Source organism: Coffea arabica, chromosome 7c (genome assembly GCF_036785885.1).
Source record: "Coffea arabica cultivar ET-39 chromosome 7c, Coffea Arabica ET-39 HiFi, whole genome shotgun sequence".
NCBI classification, from domain to species: domain Eukaryota; kingdom Viridiplantae; phylum Streptophyta; class Magnoliopsida; order Gentianales; family Rubiaceae; genus Coffea; species Coffea arabica.
The window spans coordinates 37,682,892-37,701,198 of NC_092322.1; the positions used below are offsets into that span (position 1 = coordinate 37,682,892).

Below are 18,307 nucleotides of genomic sequence, written 5' to 3' on the forward strand. Positions count from 1 at the left end.
ACTGGACCAAGTACGTAGTATTGGAATTATTGTAATTCCAAGTACCAAAACCCCAAAACCAAGTAGTCCCTAACTTTTCTGGCAATGTTGTATTGGAGATACGGTTTCCATTAAGTGAAGCAATCCACTTTGTATTTGTTAAACAAGAACTTACGAGAATGTCAAATTATTCAGCCTTCTTAGATATTATACCAAATCTTTTTAGTATTACTTTAATTATTCAGCAATGACCTATTTTGATGGTGACTTCTGACGTTTACGTCCTTAGTCAAAAAAGTACTTGGTAGATTATTCAAGATGTATGAAAATTTTTCAAAGTGTAAGTAAAGTAATTTTGGCAAACCAAAAAAAAAAAAAGAGAGAGAAAAACGTTTTGATATTCAAATTTTGACACATGAATGGCTTTTGTTCCCAAACTTTAGATAAAAGCAAATATGGTATCTAATCTTTTAACTTTTGAACACATTTTATATTTAATACCTTTAATTGATTTTTTCCAAATTGCTATCAGAAAAAATCATGTGATACTCATATATCCACCAATTATTGTATAATAAAATGCCAAAAAATGTAAAATTTAGTCCTTGAACTTCGTGTTTGACATTTTTTATATTTTATTTTGACATTTTTAATACAATAGTTGCCAAGCATGTGACTATCACGCTCTTTTAGTAGCAGTTTGGATAAAAACTATCAAAGATACTAAATGTGCTCAAAAGTTGAAAATCTAGATATCAAATTTGCTTTTGTCCAAAGTTTGAGGACTAAAACCGCTCATATGTCAAAATTTAGATGTCAACCAAAAAATAAATATGCGGAGGGTAACTACTGTATCTTAATCATGTCTGTCGCTTTTGCCATCATAGTGGAAGAACGGGTGAGAAGGTGATTCTCTTGGACTTCTTGACTACCATTTTCGCTACCCGAGTCAGAATTGCTCTAGCAGAGAAAGAAGTCAGGTATGAATCCAAGGAAGAAGATCTAATGAATTTAAAGAAAAGTCCGTTGTTGTTAAAGATGAATCCCATATACAAGAAAATTCCAGTTTTGATCCACAATGGAAGACCTTTCTGTGAGTCCCTAATTGTAGTTGAGTATATTGACGAGCTATGGAAGGGCAAAGCTTCCCTCTTGCCCTCTCCCTCTGCATGCACCTTTTAGCCCAAGCCGCAAACTTTGGGCATTGAGCCCCAATTTTGAAGTTTCCACAGGTCTCATAGGCATGGAACCAACTGTCGAAAGGAATCAAAGCCACATCTACATATCCAAACTCTTCACCACCAAAGTAAGGCTTATCTCCAAGTTCCCCTTCTAGTACCTTGAGAGCCTCTATGAATTCCTTCTTGGCTGCCTCCAGTTCTTCCCCTTTAGCAGCCCCCCAGGTTTTTCTTCCTAAAGTATGGGCCTGCATTGCACAACTGCAGATGTCAATGAATACGTATGGAAATATAATTGACCATAGCATGCAATCTTTATTGTCCAATTCTTAACAAATTCATTTCAAACCTCATTAATATATTGAAGAGCTATGAGAGACTCACAAATTGGTTTACCATTGTGAATTAAAACAGGGACTTTCTTGTGAATGGGATTCATTTGGAAAAGAAATGGGGTCTTATTGGGCAAGTTCTCTTCCCTGAACTCATACTTGACACCCTTCTCAGCTAAAGCTATTCTTAGCCTCATGCCAAACATACTAATATATGCATCCAACAGAATCACTTCACCTTCCATTTTTTCAGCAACGACCTGAAGCAACAATGACAGAGACTTTGGACACGAGATAGTGATAGAAGCAATGGAATTGATTGGGGCTAGTGTCACATTTACTGACTCGTATATATAATATAAGTTGCCTGAGTTGGAGCTAAAACATATGGTTGGTAGGTCCAGGTTGTGATTTCGTAAGCCATGAAATAATATGCACAGATATATAATTTTCTTCTTCTAATTGAATTGTTCTGAAACAAATATTCGACGGATAATAGTATACTGTTTAGGCTTTGTTTTCCAATATCATGTATGATCATAAATCTTAGCATGTGTCTCAACATTGGATTCACTTAATCATGTTGTCACTAGTTTCATAATTGTAATTTTATGCAGTTACACTCCCACAGAAAGGCAAATCCCCGGCAATTTTCTTTCCCAGGCCAGTTGAAACATGTACAAATGATTCGAGTTTTTCACCAGTAGTAAACAGAATATTTGCTTCAGGACTTATTTGAAACGTAAACTACACAAGGGATTTTTAGTCAAGAGTAACAAAAGTAAAACCAACAAGAATTGGTACTTTTGTTTCTTAATCAGTCCCATACTTCTTCTTCAATGTGAAAACATACTGATAAACCTTGCAAGGATCAGCGAGGGACTTTTGACACACTATCCCTTTTCATGCACCTGTTAGCCCATGTCACAATCTTGGGGAACTCAGTCTCTATCTTAAAATTTCCAAGAGTCTGTTGGCATGAAACCAAATATAGAGAGGTATTTGAGCCACATCTAAGTATCCAAAATTTTCACCTCCAACGTAAGGCTTATCTCCAAGTTTTCCTTCCAAAATTTTGTAGATCTCTATATGAATTCCTTCTTGGCTGCCTCCTGCTCCTCTCCCTTTGTAGCCCAAGTTATTCTTCCTACATTAACCTGGGCAAATATGAATCTGAGAAGAACACTACTAATAAGCTCAAGTTTTTGCCTTAAAAAAAAGAAAACTCTAGTGTTTATCCCTACAGTATAAACCTGGGCAAATGTGAATTTAAGAACAACACTAGTAAATGGTAATACATAGATGTAAATCATTGTGAACACAACATTACCTATCAGAGATGAAAGTAGCTTTAAACACCTCAAATTTGGTGTTATAAAAAAGAAGGGCATAGTATCAGTCAAACAGTAAAAGCTTAGGAACATTTGCTATCTATATGGAAGCTCACAAAAATAAAATAAAATAAAATAAAATCAGTGAGCTATACCATATACTGAACAATTGTACTAAGAGATTCACAAACGGGCTTTCCATCATGGATCAGAACTGGGATGTTCTTGTGAACAGAATTCTTCTGGAGTAGGGCTTCTGTTGTTGAAGTCTTCTCCCCTGTATTGCTCATCTAGTGCTCTTCTGACCCTCATGCCAAACATACTGGGATAGTCATCCGGTAAGACGACAACACCAGCCATTTTTTCAGATGATTTGCATCAAAATAAGAGAAGTTACAGGATTGATTTGGTATGAACACTTGCATAATTTGTCAACTGTATAAATTTTAGTACTCATATGTCAATTTTATAGGTGATTAGAGCATTACTTGATGGATTAATTTTTTCAATTCGTTGAAATTTGAAAGGGTTGTTATCTAGTGTAATTTAAGTAAAATAAAAAAAAAAAAGAGACAGAATAATGGCATCTGAGTACTTAAACTACTAGGTGAACAAATATTTCAACTACTGTGCAACATTTTGATTAGGCAATTCTCTATCTCTATGGTTAGAAGTTGGAAGTCCGCCTTATGTGCATAAACTATGGAATACAGAGCTGTACCACACTAATGCTTGGTCAAGATGTGGGTGATGCATTTCAATTATCTTCCTTAAACTCTTCAAACAGCTGACAAACCGATCGAGTCCAAGAAACCATGCTTGAATCCCTCCTCCTCCATGCTATTCCAGCCCCTTCCCCTTCCCACCAAAAAAACAATAGAGCCTAAAATAAAATCCACAAAGTTAATTTTGAGTTCTGAACTTTACCTTGGACCGAGTTGTGAATTATATAGAAGATGAATGAAAGGCCACAAGAAAGCCCAATTGAAAGTTCAGTACAAGTGCATCTCAACTACAAAACCAGAACATCTTTGGTCTCCCAAATTACTTTCGTGAATAATCTACAGGAAGAAAATGGAACATTGTGTGGTAATCTATTCGATCCCAAACATCTTCTTCAGAAAAAGGACAGTATCATAAACAGTGTGAGGATCAGAAAGGGACTGGGACACGCTCTCCCTCTGCATACAAAATTTGGCCCAAGCCACAAGCTTTGGACATTGGCTCTCAATCTTGAAGTTTCCACAGGTCTCGAAGGCATAAAACCAACTGTATAGAGGAATAAGAGCCACATCCACGAGCCCAAAAGTTTCACCTCCAAAAAAAGGTTTTTCCCCAAGTTCTCCTTCCAATATTTTCAGAATCTCTATGAATTCCTTCTTGGCTGCCTCCTGCTCTTCACCCTTTGTTGCCCAGATCCCTCTTGCTGGATCAAAAACCTGCATTTTCTCCATTAGTTAGTCAAATTTGTTTCTTCTTGCATAATGTAACTTTTAGTTATATTCCATTTCACACCTAACATTAGTTAGTCGAAAAATTTTTCTTTTAATTCATGCAGAATCTAACTCCAAAAAGAAGATTTTCTCCGGAAAAAAAAATGAAAAATATAAAATTCACCGAGAAATCTTGCAGGGTACCTTCTTGTCAATAAAGTCAGCCCAGAACCTTGCTTGAGCCCTCTCATAAGGATCAGATGGTTCCAATGGATTTTTGTCATGCCATACCTCATCTATGTACTGGACAATTATAAGGGACTCAAGTATTGGCTTTCCATTATGAATCAAAACTGGAACTTTCTTGTGAACAGAATTCATCTCAAGAAGAAGCAGGCTCTTGTTCGTCAAGTCCTCTTCCTTGAGTTCATACTTGACACCCTTCTCAGCTAGTGCTATTCTGACCCTCATACTGAACTTGCTCGGATAGACACTCAACAAAATCACCTCTTCACCAGCCATTTTCTCAGAGGATGGTACGAAGCAGGGGGAGGAGTTTTCTCTGGTTTGCTAGTTTTTTTTTTAAAGAAAATTGATGGTTGACCACAAAAGAAGTGTGTACAGATTCCTCTTTTTTTTTTTTTAATAGTAGTACATTTAGTCGTCATGGATTTTATTATTTAAGTTGAACTAGTACCATGAAATGGTACCGGATCATTCCTGGAACCTTCGAGCTCCACGCCCCAAGTCAGTGAGCTGTTTTTATGAGTTGGTCTAGAGATTTACAGAACATTTTTTTTGTAAATGAAGTGCACATATTTCACAAGTCAATAACTAAGGAATAAAAGGAAGGGAGAGAGTTGAAAAAAAAAATTATCTAAGGAGATGATATGAAATATATGGGACAATCCTGGAATAGAAAGTAGTATCACATTAGCATAATTTGGACATTGTACGAACACTCTCTGCATAACTAAAGACACAGACAATTGTCCTATAAATTTGTGGAAGAAATTATACATATAAACAGCCTATCCATGAAATCCTAGTAGTAGTAGTAAACATCATTTACTACCAGTCCAGGATAAATCTCTTTTATTCTCCCAAGCCAAGCAAACAAAACTAAAGGATTCTAAGACAGATCTACGAAGCCCAAAAAAAGCAAAGCAATCCCAAATACATATTCATGCGTAGACTTTATTCGATCCTCCATTTAGCGAAAAGGTTGAAAGAGACTTTATTCGTTCCCAAGCTTCTTCTTCAAGGACACAATAAATTCGTAAACCTTGTGAGGATCAGCAAGGGACTTGGAAACGCTCTCCCTCTGCATGCATCTTTTGGCCCATTCCACCAGCTTTGGACACTCCGTTTCTGTCTTGAAATTCCCAAAGTTCTCATAGGCATGGAACCAACAGTAGAAAGGAATCAAAGCCACATCCACATATCCAAAGTCTTCCCCTCCAAAGTATGGCTTATTTCCAAGTTCTCCTTCCAATTTTTTCATAATCCCTATGAATTCCTTCTTGGCTGCCTCCTTTTCTTCTCCCTTTGTGGCCCAGATCCTCCTTCCACAATCATAAACCTGCATTTCACCTTAATTTTCTCAGAAAAAAATTGAACAGAAAAATCCCTCCTTAACATAATATTTTTATCCCATATCTAACTTGTCCTGCTTGCTTATGTTGTTTGCCTAAAATAATCTAGTGAAAATAGGTTAAGAAATGCTTAGTTCCACGACTAGACGATCTTGGTAAAGACAGTAGAAATGCTTGCCCGAATAACTGATTAACAGCAGTTGACAACATTAGAGTTTCCATAAGAAAAAAATGTTACCTTTTTGTCAACGAAGTCAGCCCAGAACCTAGCTTGAGCTCTCTGGTAAGGATCAGATGGCAGCAAGGGATTCTTGTCATGCCACACTTCATCTATGTACTGAACAATGATAAGCGACTCGCAAACAGGCTTTCCATTATGAATCAGAACTGGGATTTTCTTGTGAACAGGGTTCATCTCAAGAAGAAGTGGGCTCTTGTTAGCCAAGTCTTCTTCTTTGTTTTCATACTCGATGCCTTTTTCGGCCAGAGCAACTTGGACTCTCATGCTAAACATGCTCCCATATGTACCCAACACAACCACCTTGTCACCGGCCATATTTTCAGATGATATTCGACAAAACAAAAAAAAAAAAGAAAGGATTTTTTCGCTAGAGGTGATGAAAAGAAAGAAGAATTATGGGCAATAGTAGCAATTTGTTAGCAACTAGCAGGTATGAGAACCGGGGTCTTGCATTTTATAGTGAATGAGAGGCTGGTGATGGCAGCATGATGGAGCGGTTGGTAAGTGGTAGATTTTACCAGGACACTTGGGTCCTCTGCCCTTCAGCAATTTAGGCCACAAGTCAAAATGCAGTTTTTTTTTTTTTTTTTCAAGCAGTAGGGATAGGATTCAAAGGTAAGGGAAGGAGGATTAGAACCAGAATTTCTAAATCTTGAGAAAATGAAGGGTCTCTTTTTCATGTGTTGTTAATTAGATCTTTTTTGACTCTTTAATTTTTTTTTTTTTTAAGATTCTTGAAAGCCACTTTAGGAATTTACAACCTATACTAGCACGTTTTTGTTTTGATATATGCTCAAATTTATAGCATGTAACTTAATTTACTTTATAATATTTTGAATACAAAATTAACTTTCCTTTTCCAGTTACTCACTAGAAATTGATAGAAAGTTCACGAGATGAATAATGTGTGCATAATTGCTGTTTACTCACAATTTTGTGGCCTCCCACCAATTGCTACTTTTAAATCCAGTAAGTACTTATCACATTCATGTGATCTAATGGTTGTTTAGCTTTCCTCGATTTCTAGAATTTGATGGCTCATGTATCCCTTTTCCCCCATAGTCGATGTATGACCCCAAAAAAAAAAATTTGCAACATTATCTCTACGACCAAATATTAAAAACTTTTTGGCTTGTTATTTTTAAATTTCTCTAAATTTGAATAAATATTTCGAGATAAATTCAATGCCATTTGACTGCCGTCCCCAATCAAATCAAAGGTAGTAGAGGATTGTAGAACTCAACAAATAAATATTATTTATTTGTGCTAGAATATTCGTTGTCTAGAACTTGTTCGAGGATCCTTGTCTTGCTTTCTTGTTCCTAATCACACAAAATTACGCGACAATTTTTGTAGTCACAATTCCGCCATTATCTTCTCCATTAATGAATCAGAAGATTCTGGTAATTTTAAGTAAAATTATTCCCATTACCAGTTATTTCAAACCAAATCAGCGGCCTGGTGGAAATTAAACTGCTAAATATTAAAACACTAACTAAGAAATTAAGGAACAAAAACTTGCGTCCACGGAAAAGTTTATGGTCTCTTTTTCTTGATTGTCTACTTAGTAGCTGCTGCGGCTGGTCCCTAATTATTAGGTTCCCAAGTTTTTAGCTAAGTGCTTACGCAGAGTCTTAAGGAATTTGACGTGACTCCTTAAGTAATCACATTCAAGCTTTTGTCTTTCCCTCTCTCTCGCTCCTTTTTCTGTTCCTGGTTTGCATATTATTTAAGGTCAATAAGAAAAAATATGAACATAGACAATTCAACTATACCACACTAAACTATAAGAGAGATGTATGGTAAAACATAAATCGTACGGGATTAAAGTGTCACGCATATTTTGTATATATATTTTAGTCATTTCAACCACTTTAGTTTCTAAATAAGGGTATGATATGTCACAATTTTATTATTTATTTTATAATTAATTCCTCCTATTACCTTATCGAATGTGCATTAATTAGCAGATTTTATTCATTTTTGGCATTTGTGCTTATTGCAGGGAGTTGGAACAAAATATCATAAAAAGGTGCAAATTTGTCAAGTTGTACACCTTCGGGTTAGTCAAATTAATTTTGACGATAGCTAGCAGAAGAGTTGGAGTAGTAAAAGGAAACAAGAGTCCAAACGGAGATGGTATTCCTTATCCAGTGATCAACTGCGGCAGACGAGGAGCAATTTTGGGGGACTCTCCTTTCTCTTCTTTTGGTAGTTTTCAAAAGAGAAGGGAGGTTAACAGAGACTAGGAGTCTTCCCTTTTATTCCTCTTAGTAGCCCGATAGGAAGGAAAATTAGGCAGGAAGAGATGGTCAGACAGTTTTGATTTTTCTTTCTTTTGTTTTCGTACTTTGTCGGCTAGTTCTTCTGGGGGGGTTGAATATTCATTGTTTTTGGGGGACTATTCCATAGTTTTTTCATTATATTTAAATGGAGGAAAAATGCCTTCACCATTTACTTCGGCAATTTTGCATAGGATCCCCTCGACAGAGATGAACTAAACTTTTATTTCTAGTCAAGAAATAACGGAGGATTTGGTTCTACTTAAATTATGAGATCTAACTGATTTTACTTTTTTCCATTATTTTCTTGTATTCGTATATTTCCTATTTTATTTTTTATGGTTATTGTATTATTCAAGTATCATGGGTCCAGATGTTAGATTAATTCAATAACCCAAAACCAATTAGAGTAATTAAATCTGTAATTGTTTAATTATTCTAAATTAGTGACAACTGATATAATCGTGGTTATATCAGGGAAAGATACGGGTTAATTTGTAAACAACCCTCGTAGCGTGTTGTTTAGTTAGAACAGGGTTTTCTAAATCTTAAAACAATTGCAAAATTGAATTCTACAGTCGTACCTAGGGTTATTTTGCAATAAGGACAATAACTAACGGTCTTACGTTAACTATCGATAATTAAGGAGAAATTGATTGTCATCACTTGTTTGACAATTATAACTTGTTTATCAGTTTATATGTGAAATTATTCTTGCATCGATGATCAATTAGGAGAGCCATTTCCGAAATTGCTTCTTGATTAGAGTTTGTCAAAAACTATTTGAGTTTTTGCAATTTGCCATCTAATTTTTATTTAATTGCAATATTCGATTAGCATAACTTATTGTTAATTTCTATAAAAAAAAACCCCCCCATTGTTTGTTTGAACTTCAAAAGAGGCAAATATCCCCAATTCCTGTGAATTCAACCCTACTTATCACTATCTATAGAAATTATATTTATTTGAGCAGGCATTTATTATTGCACATGCTCGATAACCTGTCAATTTTTGGCACCGTTGTCGGGACTGGTGTTAGTTAAATTTGTTTCTTTTTAAGTTCATTTTCGTTTTAATTTTCTAGTATTTTCTAGTTTATGCATTATTCTTCTCGTACAGGTGAATTAATTTTCGATCCTGCAGTGGAGAAAACTGCGCGCCGAACGTGAAAAGAGACCAGACAGCTCAGAGAAGAGCAATATAGTGCTGCATCTCAAAGTCTTGATCCAAAAGTTGTAGCAACAAGTTCGTTTGGTGATACTTCGAGTGACTCAGATCAAGATGAAGTCACTATGGCTAATGCACGAATACTAAGGGTGTTGGCTGCTTCTAATTTAAATCAGCAGCCCTTATGCATTACTTTTCCGAATTTAAATGATAACACCTAGTTTGACTTAAAATCTGGTCTAATCCATCTTTGTTATCTTTTCATTGTTTATCAGGTAAGAAGCCTCATAAGCATTTGCAAGAGTTCGATGTTGTTTGCAACATCATGAAACCCCCGAAAATCACGGAAGAACAAATAAAAATAAGGGCGTTCCCTTACTCTCTTAAGGATTCAGCAAAAGACTAGTTGTACTACTACCTCCAGGTAGTATCACCACTTGGAAGCAGCTGAAGAAAAAATTCCTGGAAAAGTATTTTCCCGCATCTCGAACTGCAAGTTTGAGGAAGGAAATATGCGGTATCAAACAACATTCAGGAAAGTCGCTCTATGATTACTGAGAGAGATTCAAGAAGTTATGTATCAAATTCCCTCAACATCAAATAAGTGTGTAGTTGCTCATTCAGTACTTTTACAAGAGGTTACTTTTCAAAGACAAGAATATTATTGATGCTGCAAATGGAGGGGCGTTAGCGAACAAGACTCCTCGAGAAACATGGTAGTTGATTGAAGGAATGGCCGAGAACTCATAATACTTCAGTATAAGGGAGGATATCTCGATACGCAAAGTGAATGAGATAGAAACATCCTCTATCCAACAGCAGTTATCCGACTTAATATCTTTTGTTATGCAATTGGCTATAGGAAATGCACCACAAACTAAGGTGTATGAAATTTGTACTGCCATGGGTCATTCTACAGAGATGTGATTCAAGAAAAGAGTGTGGAGAAAGTAAACATGGCTGGTTATGCACCCGCGCCAAGAAAACCACATGATTTGTACCCTAACATGTACAATCCGGGTTGGAGAGATCACCATAACCTCAATTATGAGGGCAATAGATAATCAAATTTTGCCCCGAATAGACAGCAAGGGTATCAACAGTAATACCAACCTCAACAGCCACCACCTCCTCCAAGTTCAGACCCGTCTTTGAAAGAAATAATGAAATAATTAATTGCTAGTCAACAAAAGACGGAATCTGACCTATAAAATATAAGGAATCAAATGGGTCAAATGCAAGCGATGTAGAGTCAGAGAAGTCAGATGGCAATATCAATCAACTGTCAGGAGTCCCAAGTTCACGGAAAATTGCCATCTTAATCTAAATTGAATCCGAAGAACGTAAGTGCAATGACCTTAAGAAGTGGAAAGGAAATTCAGGAATCCGAACTCATGACTCCAAAGGACAAGGATGAAGAAAAGATCAAGAAAGAACTTGACCCAATCATTGAACTTAAAGCTAATCCGCTTCCCTTTTCTAGCAGGTTGGAGAAACCAAAGAAGCAGAACAAGGAGAAAGAGATCTTTGACGTATTCCACAAAGTAGAGATCAACATTCCTCTACTAGATGCAACCAAAAAAGTGCCGAAATATGCAAAGTTTTTTAAAGATTTGTGCATCAACTGAAGAAGGTTGAGAGGAGACGAAAGAGTTATTGTGGGGGAGAACTTGTCAGCGGTTCTATAGAGGAAACTTCCACCGAAATGCGGGGATCCAGGTATGTTCATTATCCCCTGTAAAATAGATAATACTTTGATTAGAAATGTCATGTTGGACCTAGGAACATCGTTAATGTCTAAATCTATCTATGTTTCTTTGAACTTAGGTCCGTTAAAAGAAACTGGAATAATAATCCAATTAGTTGATCGAACAAATGCTTATCCTGATGGGTTGGTCGATGATGTGTTGGTTAAAATTCCTAACTGATTTTTATGTATTTAACATAAATAATTATCATTCCCCCGACCCCTTACCTTTGCTATTAGGTAGATCCTTTTTGTTCACAATTCAAACTAAATTTGATGTTAATAAGAGTACCTTGTCCATGAAATTTGATGAAAAAATTATTCATTTCAATATCTTTGAGACCATGAAATATCTCTCGAACTCTAATTTTAACTCTGTTTTTTCTATGAGTGCTATTGACCCAACGATGAAGGAAGTGTTTGAAATTATTGGCAGGGATGAGTTAGAAGTTGTTTTAAACAAGTACCTTGAGTTAAACACAACTTATGAGGTAGAATTGAGTAAAGATCTGAAGGTGGGGCATTGCAATCGTTGCCATTCAAGACGACAAGGTATGAGCTTGCACTTATTTTCGTGCCCAAATCTCACCAAAGGGTATTACCGTCTGTGGTGCAGACACCTATGTTTGAATTAAAATCTCTGCCAAAGCACTTGAAATACATTTATTTGGGCGAGAAGGAAATGCTTCCGTTGATTATCTCGACGCGACTGTTGGAAATCCAAGAAGAAAAACTAATCCAAATTCTTAGAGATCACAAGCAAGCAATGGGATGGACTATCACTGACATTAAGGGCATCAGCCTCTCTGTATGTATGCACCGAATAAGGTTCAAAGAAGATGCCAAACCTATACGGCAAGCTCAAAGGATGCTCAATCCCCTTATGATGGAAGTGATGAAGAACGAAATACTATAGCTGCTAGATGTGGGGATCATATATGCAATATCAGATGGCCCATGGATGAACTCGGTACATGTAGTTCCAAAGAAGGCAGGAGTGACAGTGGAGGCCAACCAAAAGAGTGAACTCATGCCAGTACACAAACTCACTGGATGACGGCAGTGTATCGACTACCGGAAATTTAACGCTGTTGCGGAAAAAGACCATTTTTCACTTCCTTTTATTGACCAAATGATTGAACGATTAGTTTGTTGAGCTTACTATTGTTTTTTAAATGGGATTTCAGGATATTTCAAATTGCAATGACACTGGAAGATCAAGAGAAAACCACCTTTACGTGCCCGTTTGAAACTTTCACATATAGGCAAATGCCTTTCGGATTATGCAATGTCCCTGCAATATGGTGAGTATTTTTTCAAAATATATTAAGAAAATTATTGAGATTTTCATGGACGACTTTAGTAAATATGGTGATAGTTTTGATAATTATCTAGATAACCTGAAATTGATCTTCTTGAGATTATAGAAACTAATCTCGTGTTTAATTGAAAAAAATGTCATTTTATTGTTGAGCATGGGATAGTTCAAGGTCACATAGTGTCCTCTAAGGGTATTGAAATTGATTAAGTTAAAATAGACATTATATCTGCCTTACCTTACCCCGCGAGTGTGCGAGAAGTGCATTTTTTTCTTAGACATGTAGGTTTTTTCCAAAGGTTCATAAGAATTTCTCGAAGACTAGAGCTCCTCTGTTCAAACTCTTACAAAAAGATATGGCCTTTGAGTTCAATGTTGAGTGTGAAAGAGCATTCGACAAATTAAAGGAGTTGTTGACATCGTCACCGATCATCCAATCTCTTGACTGGAATCTCTTATTTGAGATCATGTATGATGCTAGTGATCATGCAGTGGGAGTAGTGTTAGGGCAGAGAGTAGGAAAAGCAACTCATGCCATCTACTACACGTCCGGAACCTTGAGTGGAGGTCAATTGAATTACTCCACTACTGAGAATGAGGTTTTAGCAGTTATTTTTGCTTTAGAAAAATTCAGGTCATATTTATTAGGTGGTAAAGTTATTGTATTTTTTGATCATACAGCGTTGAGGTACCTAATGACCAAGAAAGATGCGAAACCAAGGCTGATAAAGTGGATATTGCTCTTGCAAGAATTTGACTTGGAGATAAGGGATAAAAGTGGTTCAGAGAATTTGGTAGTTGACCATTTAAGTCGCATATCAGTTGGAGAGGAGAACGTGCCATTGAAAGATACATTCCCTAATGAACAATTATTTTCTCTAAATTCTAAATTGCCTCGGTATGCTGATTTAGTTAATTATCTAATAACTGACAAATTACATGCAGGTTGGCCCAAAGCAAAAAGGGACAATTTAAAGAGCGACACGCCAAATACTACATATGGGACGACCCGTATCTGTACAAGCATTGTGCTGATCAAGTAATACGAAGGTGCGTAACTGAGAATGAATATCACTCAATCTTAACTTTTTTTCATTCTTTTGCCTATAGAGGTCATTTTGGACCTAAGAGAACAGCTCGTAAAGTGTTAGAGAGCGGATTCTACTGGCTTTCACTATTCAAAGATGCCTACATGTTCTGTAAGTCGTGTGAAAGATGTCAAAAAGTAGGTAACATTTTTCATAGAGATCTGACGTCTCAAATTTCAATGTTCTTTGTTGAAATTTTTGACGTATGAGGGATTGATTTTATGGGCCCTTTTCCCATGTCGTTTGGCTTTCTTTATATCATCTTGGCAGTTGATTATGTTTCCAAATAAGTGGAAGTTAAAGCCATCCGGACTAATGATTCAAAAGTGATTTCAGATTTTATTAAATCTAATATTTTTGTGCGTTTTGGGATGCCAAGAACCATTGTTAGTGACGGAGGGATGCACTTCTGCAATAAGACCATAGCTACGCTATTTCGAAGGTATGGTGTGCTCCACAAGGTCTCAACATCATACCACCTTCAAACCAATGGCCAAACTGAAGTATCGAATCGAGAAATCAAATCTATTTTGGAAAAAATGGTGTGACCCAATAGGAAGGATTGGAGTCAATGGTTGAAAGATGCACTTTAGACCTATTGGACGGCGTATAAGACTCCTATAAGGATGTCACCCTACAGATTGATATTCGGGAAGCTGTGTCACCTCCCAGTGGAATTTGAGCACAAGGCCTTTTGGACGATAAAACAGTGTAATATGAATTTAGAGGAGGCTGGTGCTTATCGAAAGTTGGACTTGCAAGAATTGGAGGAGATCCGGAGCAAAACATATAAGAATGCATTAATTTACAAGGAGAGGAGTAGGGTGTTTCATAACCAACAAATCTCTAGGAAAACTTTTGAAGTTAGTCAAAAGGTTCTCCTATACCAATCCAAGTTTAAGCTGTTTCCAGGTAAACTGCGTTCCAGATGGATTGACCTTTTTATTGTTACTCACGTCTTTCACTATGGCGTAGTAGAAATCCAGAGCACTAAGACGGCCAAAAAGTTTGTGATGAATGGACACCGTCTCAAACACTATTACGAGAGCTTTCCAAGTGGAGAAGTGAAGGTGATACATTTGGATGCACCAAATTGCTAACACCTAGCCATGTCTAACCAAAGATGTTAAAGAAAGGCGCTTTTTGGGAGGCAGCTCAATTTCTTTTAGTTGTCGTTCAACTTTAGTTGATAACTTCAATATGTTTTCTTAAAGTTTTTTCAAATTTTTTATTTTATTTTTTGTTTTTGATGATTAGTAGGAGTTCCCCTGACATAACGCGCCAGCGTCAATAGGGCGCGTGGTAATGTGCAACTCCTAGGTGCTTCATCAAAAAGGTTTTAACCCTCATAACGTGCCTATGTCAAATCACCTAAAGAGCTCTTCCTTCGATCTTGGAGCAGACTGACCGACATGACGTGTCCACATCAACAAGGCGTGAGGTAACTTATAATTCAACGACTCTTCATTAGAAGGGTTCTTGCCTTCATGACGTGCCTGCGTCACCTAGGCGCTGTTAATGTGCAATCCTCAAAGTCTTCGTCAGAAAGGTTTCCACCCTTATGATGCGTCGGTGTCAACTGGGTACATGGTAACTTTGAACTTAACAGACATTTATCAGAAGGGTTCTTGCCTTCTTGACGTGCCACATCATGTTCGAGGGAAAGGTATGTATAAAAAATAAATAAAATAAAATAAATTTCATTTAAATTCAAATTTTTAATTTTCAAATCTTTAGATTCATCTCTATATATAAAAAAAAAAAAAATCGCAACCCATTTTGGTTCTCTTTCTTCTTTCTTTCTTTTTCCTTTCTTTCTTTCTTCTTCCCCTGTCTTCCCTTTTTCCTTTTCACCTGAAACTCACGACTGCCGCCACCACCGTCTTTATCTCCTTGACGTTCGTCGCCGTCTTCTTTGTCGCAACCACTGCCATTGCTGTTCTCCATTACCTTGCCCACCATAGCATGGATGACTGCTGCAACAACTACCGCGCTGTCCACCGCTCCCCTGGCGTACCTTTCTCGTCACGCGCCGCCACTATTGCTGCTCCATTACTGTTGCGCCGCCATGTCTCTCTCTCTCTCTCTTGCGGCATCCGATAGACGCCACCACAGCTTCGACACACATCGCGCCCGACCCATGGCCGTCTGCCGCCTAGCTCCGTCACATGCCGCTGCATGCTGCTGTCTCAACCACCAACGTGCGCCACCGCCAATCCCTCAACCGCCACACTTCATTATCTTAGAGGTAGAGGTAATCCACTTCTTTCCCCCTTCAACTAACTCTCTAGAGTATCAAATTTTGAAGTATTATTTCTGGAAGTAATTATTTGACTCAATTGGGAAATACTCTGTTGAATTATACCGAATCTGGGAGTCATCTGATTCTTCATTTAAACTGCAGCGTTGTTCGAGAATTTTCTGATATTGTGGCTCGATAAATTCTGCATTTCACAATTGAATTGGGAGACACCGGTTGCCCTTGATTTGGTTGTTGAAATCGGTTGAATTAAATTGCATTGTTAGGAGTGTCGCGCCCCATTTTTTTGAAAAAAAAAATGAAATTACGATTACAGGTTTATAAAAATGAATTTTTTGATTGATTTTGATTGAAAAAAGTTTTTGACTTTTAGAAAATAAATAAAGAAAATGGACCTAAATGGAACTAAAAGTGCAATGATTTTGACCCAAAAATAATAGTTTAAAAAGGATTTTTAATAAAAAATAGGAGTCGCCACCTGGTATTAAGTTAAGGTGTACCAAGTCACCTATAATGAATTTTCAAAGAAAAAGTAGAGAAAACCCTTTTTAAACGACTTCAAGTCTGCAAAAATCAAGAGAAAAGGGGTCGGGAGTCACATTTGAAGAAAGGGAAGGCAAGAATAAAATCCAAAACACCCTTTCAACCTAACCAAAGCCAGTTGCGTGATTTAATCAAAAACTTTTCTTATTTTAACCTAAAAGTTTATCACATTTGGATGTCACTATATGGATGCAAAACCTAAATCTAGGAAGATATCGGGGGGTCGGAATATCTCTTCAAAACTTGATTGATGTAAATCACATTAATTGTAATGCCCAAGAGTAACTCTTCGAAGAGGTCACGAATATGCAAAATATGAGGCTCGAAAGAAAGAAAAGAAAAGAAAAGAATCATATACATGACCTAAAGGAATGCATCATAACGGGTGTGAGGGCTAAAATTCATGACTCAATTTTTCCTTTTATAGAGGGAATACGAGCGTGCTAAGACTAGAAAAGTCATACTCGTCCATATCCCATATTCGAGGGGTATTTCCTATCTAATCAAGCAAAAATGTACTAACCTAATTCTAATTCTTAAATGGAATGCAAGTCCTAAAATGCCATGTTCCACACATAGGGATAAGGAATATACATATAGGGAAAATATGGATAAGGGATGTACATAAGGGGGAAATATCATGCAAAAATAGTAAGGATCCTAAAAGATAAAAAATATGCATGCAAATGTAGTGATTATCATACAAACATGATCTAGCGCGTGGATGGTACCTAAGGGTCTAGCATTGGACTAACCCATATGTATAAGTTCTCACTAGCGTTGGACTAGTGAGAAATTAGAAAGGAGGGGCACAACTAGTATTGGACTAGTGTAGAATCGGGAAAAGGGGTCACAACTAGCGTTGGACTAATGTGGCGACGTCATGCATTTATTATAATCAAATAAATCATGTAAAATATAATAAAGCAAATAAACATATAAATTACATATAGCACATAACACATAAGCATGAAATCAAGATGCAAGACCCTAAAAAAGCGAGTAACACATAAACACACAAGCATGTAAAACACGCAAAGCAAATAAAGCAAATAATGACTTAACTATTACATTCGGAGGACCCTAACTACAATCTAAAAGGAGAAAGAATTAAATAAAATGAAATAATAACCAAACTATTATAATTTTGGCATTTAATGCCTCTTAAATAACCGAAATTAAAAAATGAATATACAAGATTAAAACCAATAAAGTGAATAAATAAATAAAATAAAATAAAATAAAGAAACACATTCAAAAGAATGCAATTACACACATAGAATCACATAGGAACATATTGGGTCAAATAAAATCAAAATAAAGAAGTAGAGCGTACCTCCCTTGAATTGGTTGTCTAATGAAATGCAATTTTCTTATTTAACCTCCAAAACAATAAAATGGTCAAGGCATCACTTTAATTAACAAATAATCACAAGAAATTGAAATAAATACGAAATTGAATTAATCAAATCATTTAAATAAAAATAAGCAACCCATATTCAATAAATTAAAACAAACAAGGATCCAATTGAAACAATTAAAGAAGTTTGAGGGGTTAAATTATTATTATTACAAATATTAGGGGTCTAAATGAAAATAATAGAATTAAGGTTTAAGATAAAGTCTATCAAAACTAAATGTTAAATTTCACAAAAAATGAATGAAAACCCATTTGCTATAGTTAAACAATAAAATTACCCCAAATTTCTACTAAGTTTCACATCATGATTATAAATCTATCAAAAAAATCGTTAAGCCTTCAAATTCATCCTAAAATTCACTAAAAATCTATTCAAAAACCCATTAAGTCATA

At 36.3% G+C, this 18,307-nt stretch overlaps 2 protein-coding genes, 1 non-coding gene and 1 pseudogene across 3 annotated transcripts; all 4 read right to left on the reverse strand.

Annotated features, from left to right (window-relative positions):
* Positions 1 to 955: 955 nt before the first annotated feature.
* Positions 956 to 2,804, reverse strand: LOC113699869 (probable glutathione S-transferase parC; annotated as a pseudogene).
* Positions 2,805 to 3,777: 973 nt separating this feature from the next.
* LOC113698168 (probable glutathione S-transferase) lies at positions 3,778 to 5,067 on the reverse strand. The gene is made up of 2 exons (XM_027217878.2): positions 4,458 to 5,067; positions 3,778 to 4,259 (listed from the first exon to the last, which is right to left on the reverse strand). Exons 1-2 carry the CDS (start codon positions 4,773 to 4,775, stop codon positions 3,915 to 3,917), a joined length of 663 nt encoding a protein of 220 aa, XP_027073679.2. The 5' UTR covers positions 4,776 to 5,067; the 3' UTR covers positions 3,778 to 3,914.
* A 97-nt stretch (positions 5,068 to 5,164) lies between these two features.
* On the reverse strand, positions 5,165 to 6,529 carry LOC113698166 (probable glutathione S-transferase parC). Its single transcript, XM_027217875.2, has 2 exons — positions 6,087 to 6,529; positions 5,165 to 5,835 (listed from the first exon to the last, which is right to left on the reverse strand). The coding sequence occupies exons 1-2, from the start codon at positions 6,402 to 6,404 to the stop codon at positions 5,491 to 5,493; spliced, it is 663 nt and encodes a 220-aa protein (XP_027073676.2). The 5' UTR covers positions 6,405 to 6,529; the 3' UTR covers positions 5,165 to 5,490.
* Positions 6,530 to 10,033: 3,504 nt separating this feature from the next.
* LOC113700263 (small nucleolar RNA R71) lies at positions 10,034 to 10,140 on the reverse strand. The gene has a single exon (XR_003450606.1). It is a non-coding gene; the product is annotated as a small nucleolar RNA R71 (small nucleolar RNA).
* Between the last annotated feature and the right edge of the window lie 8,167 nt (positions 10,141 to 18,307).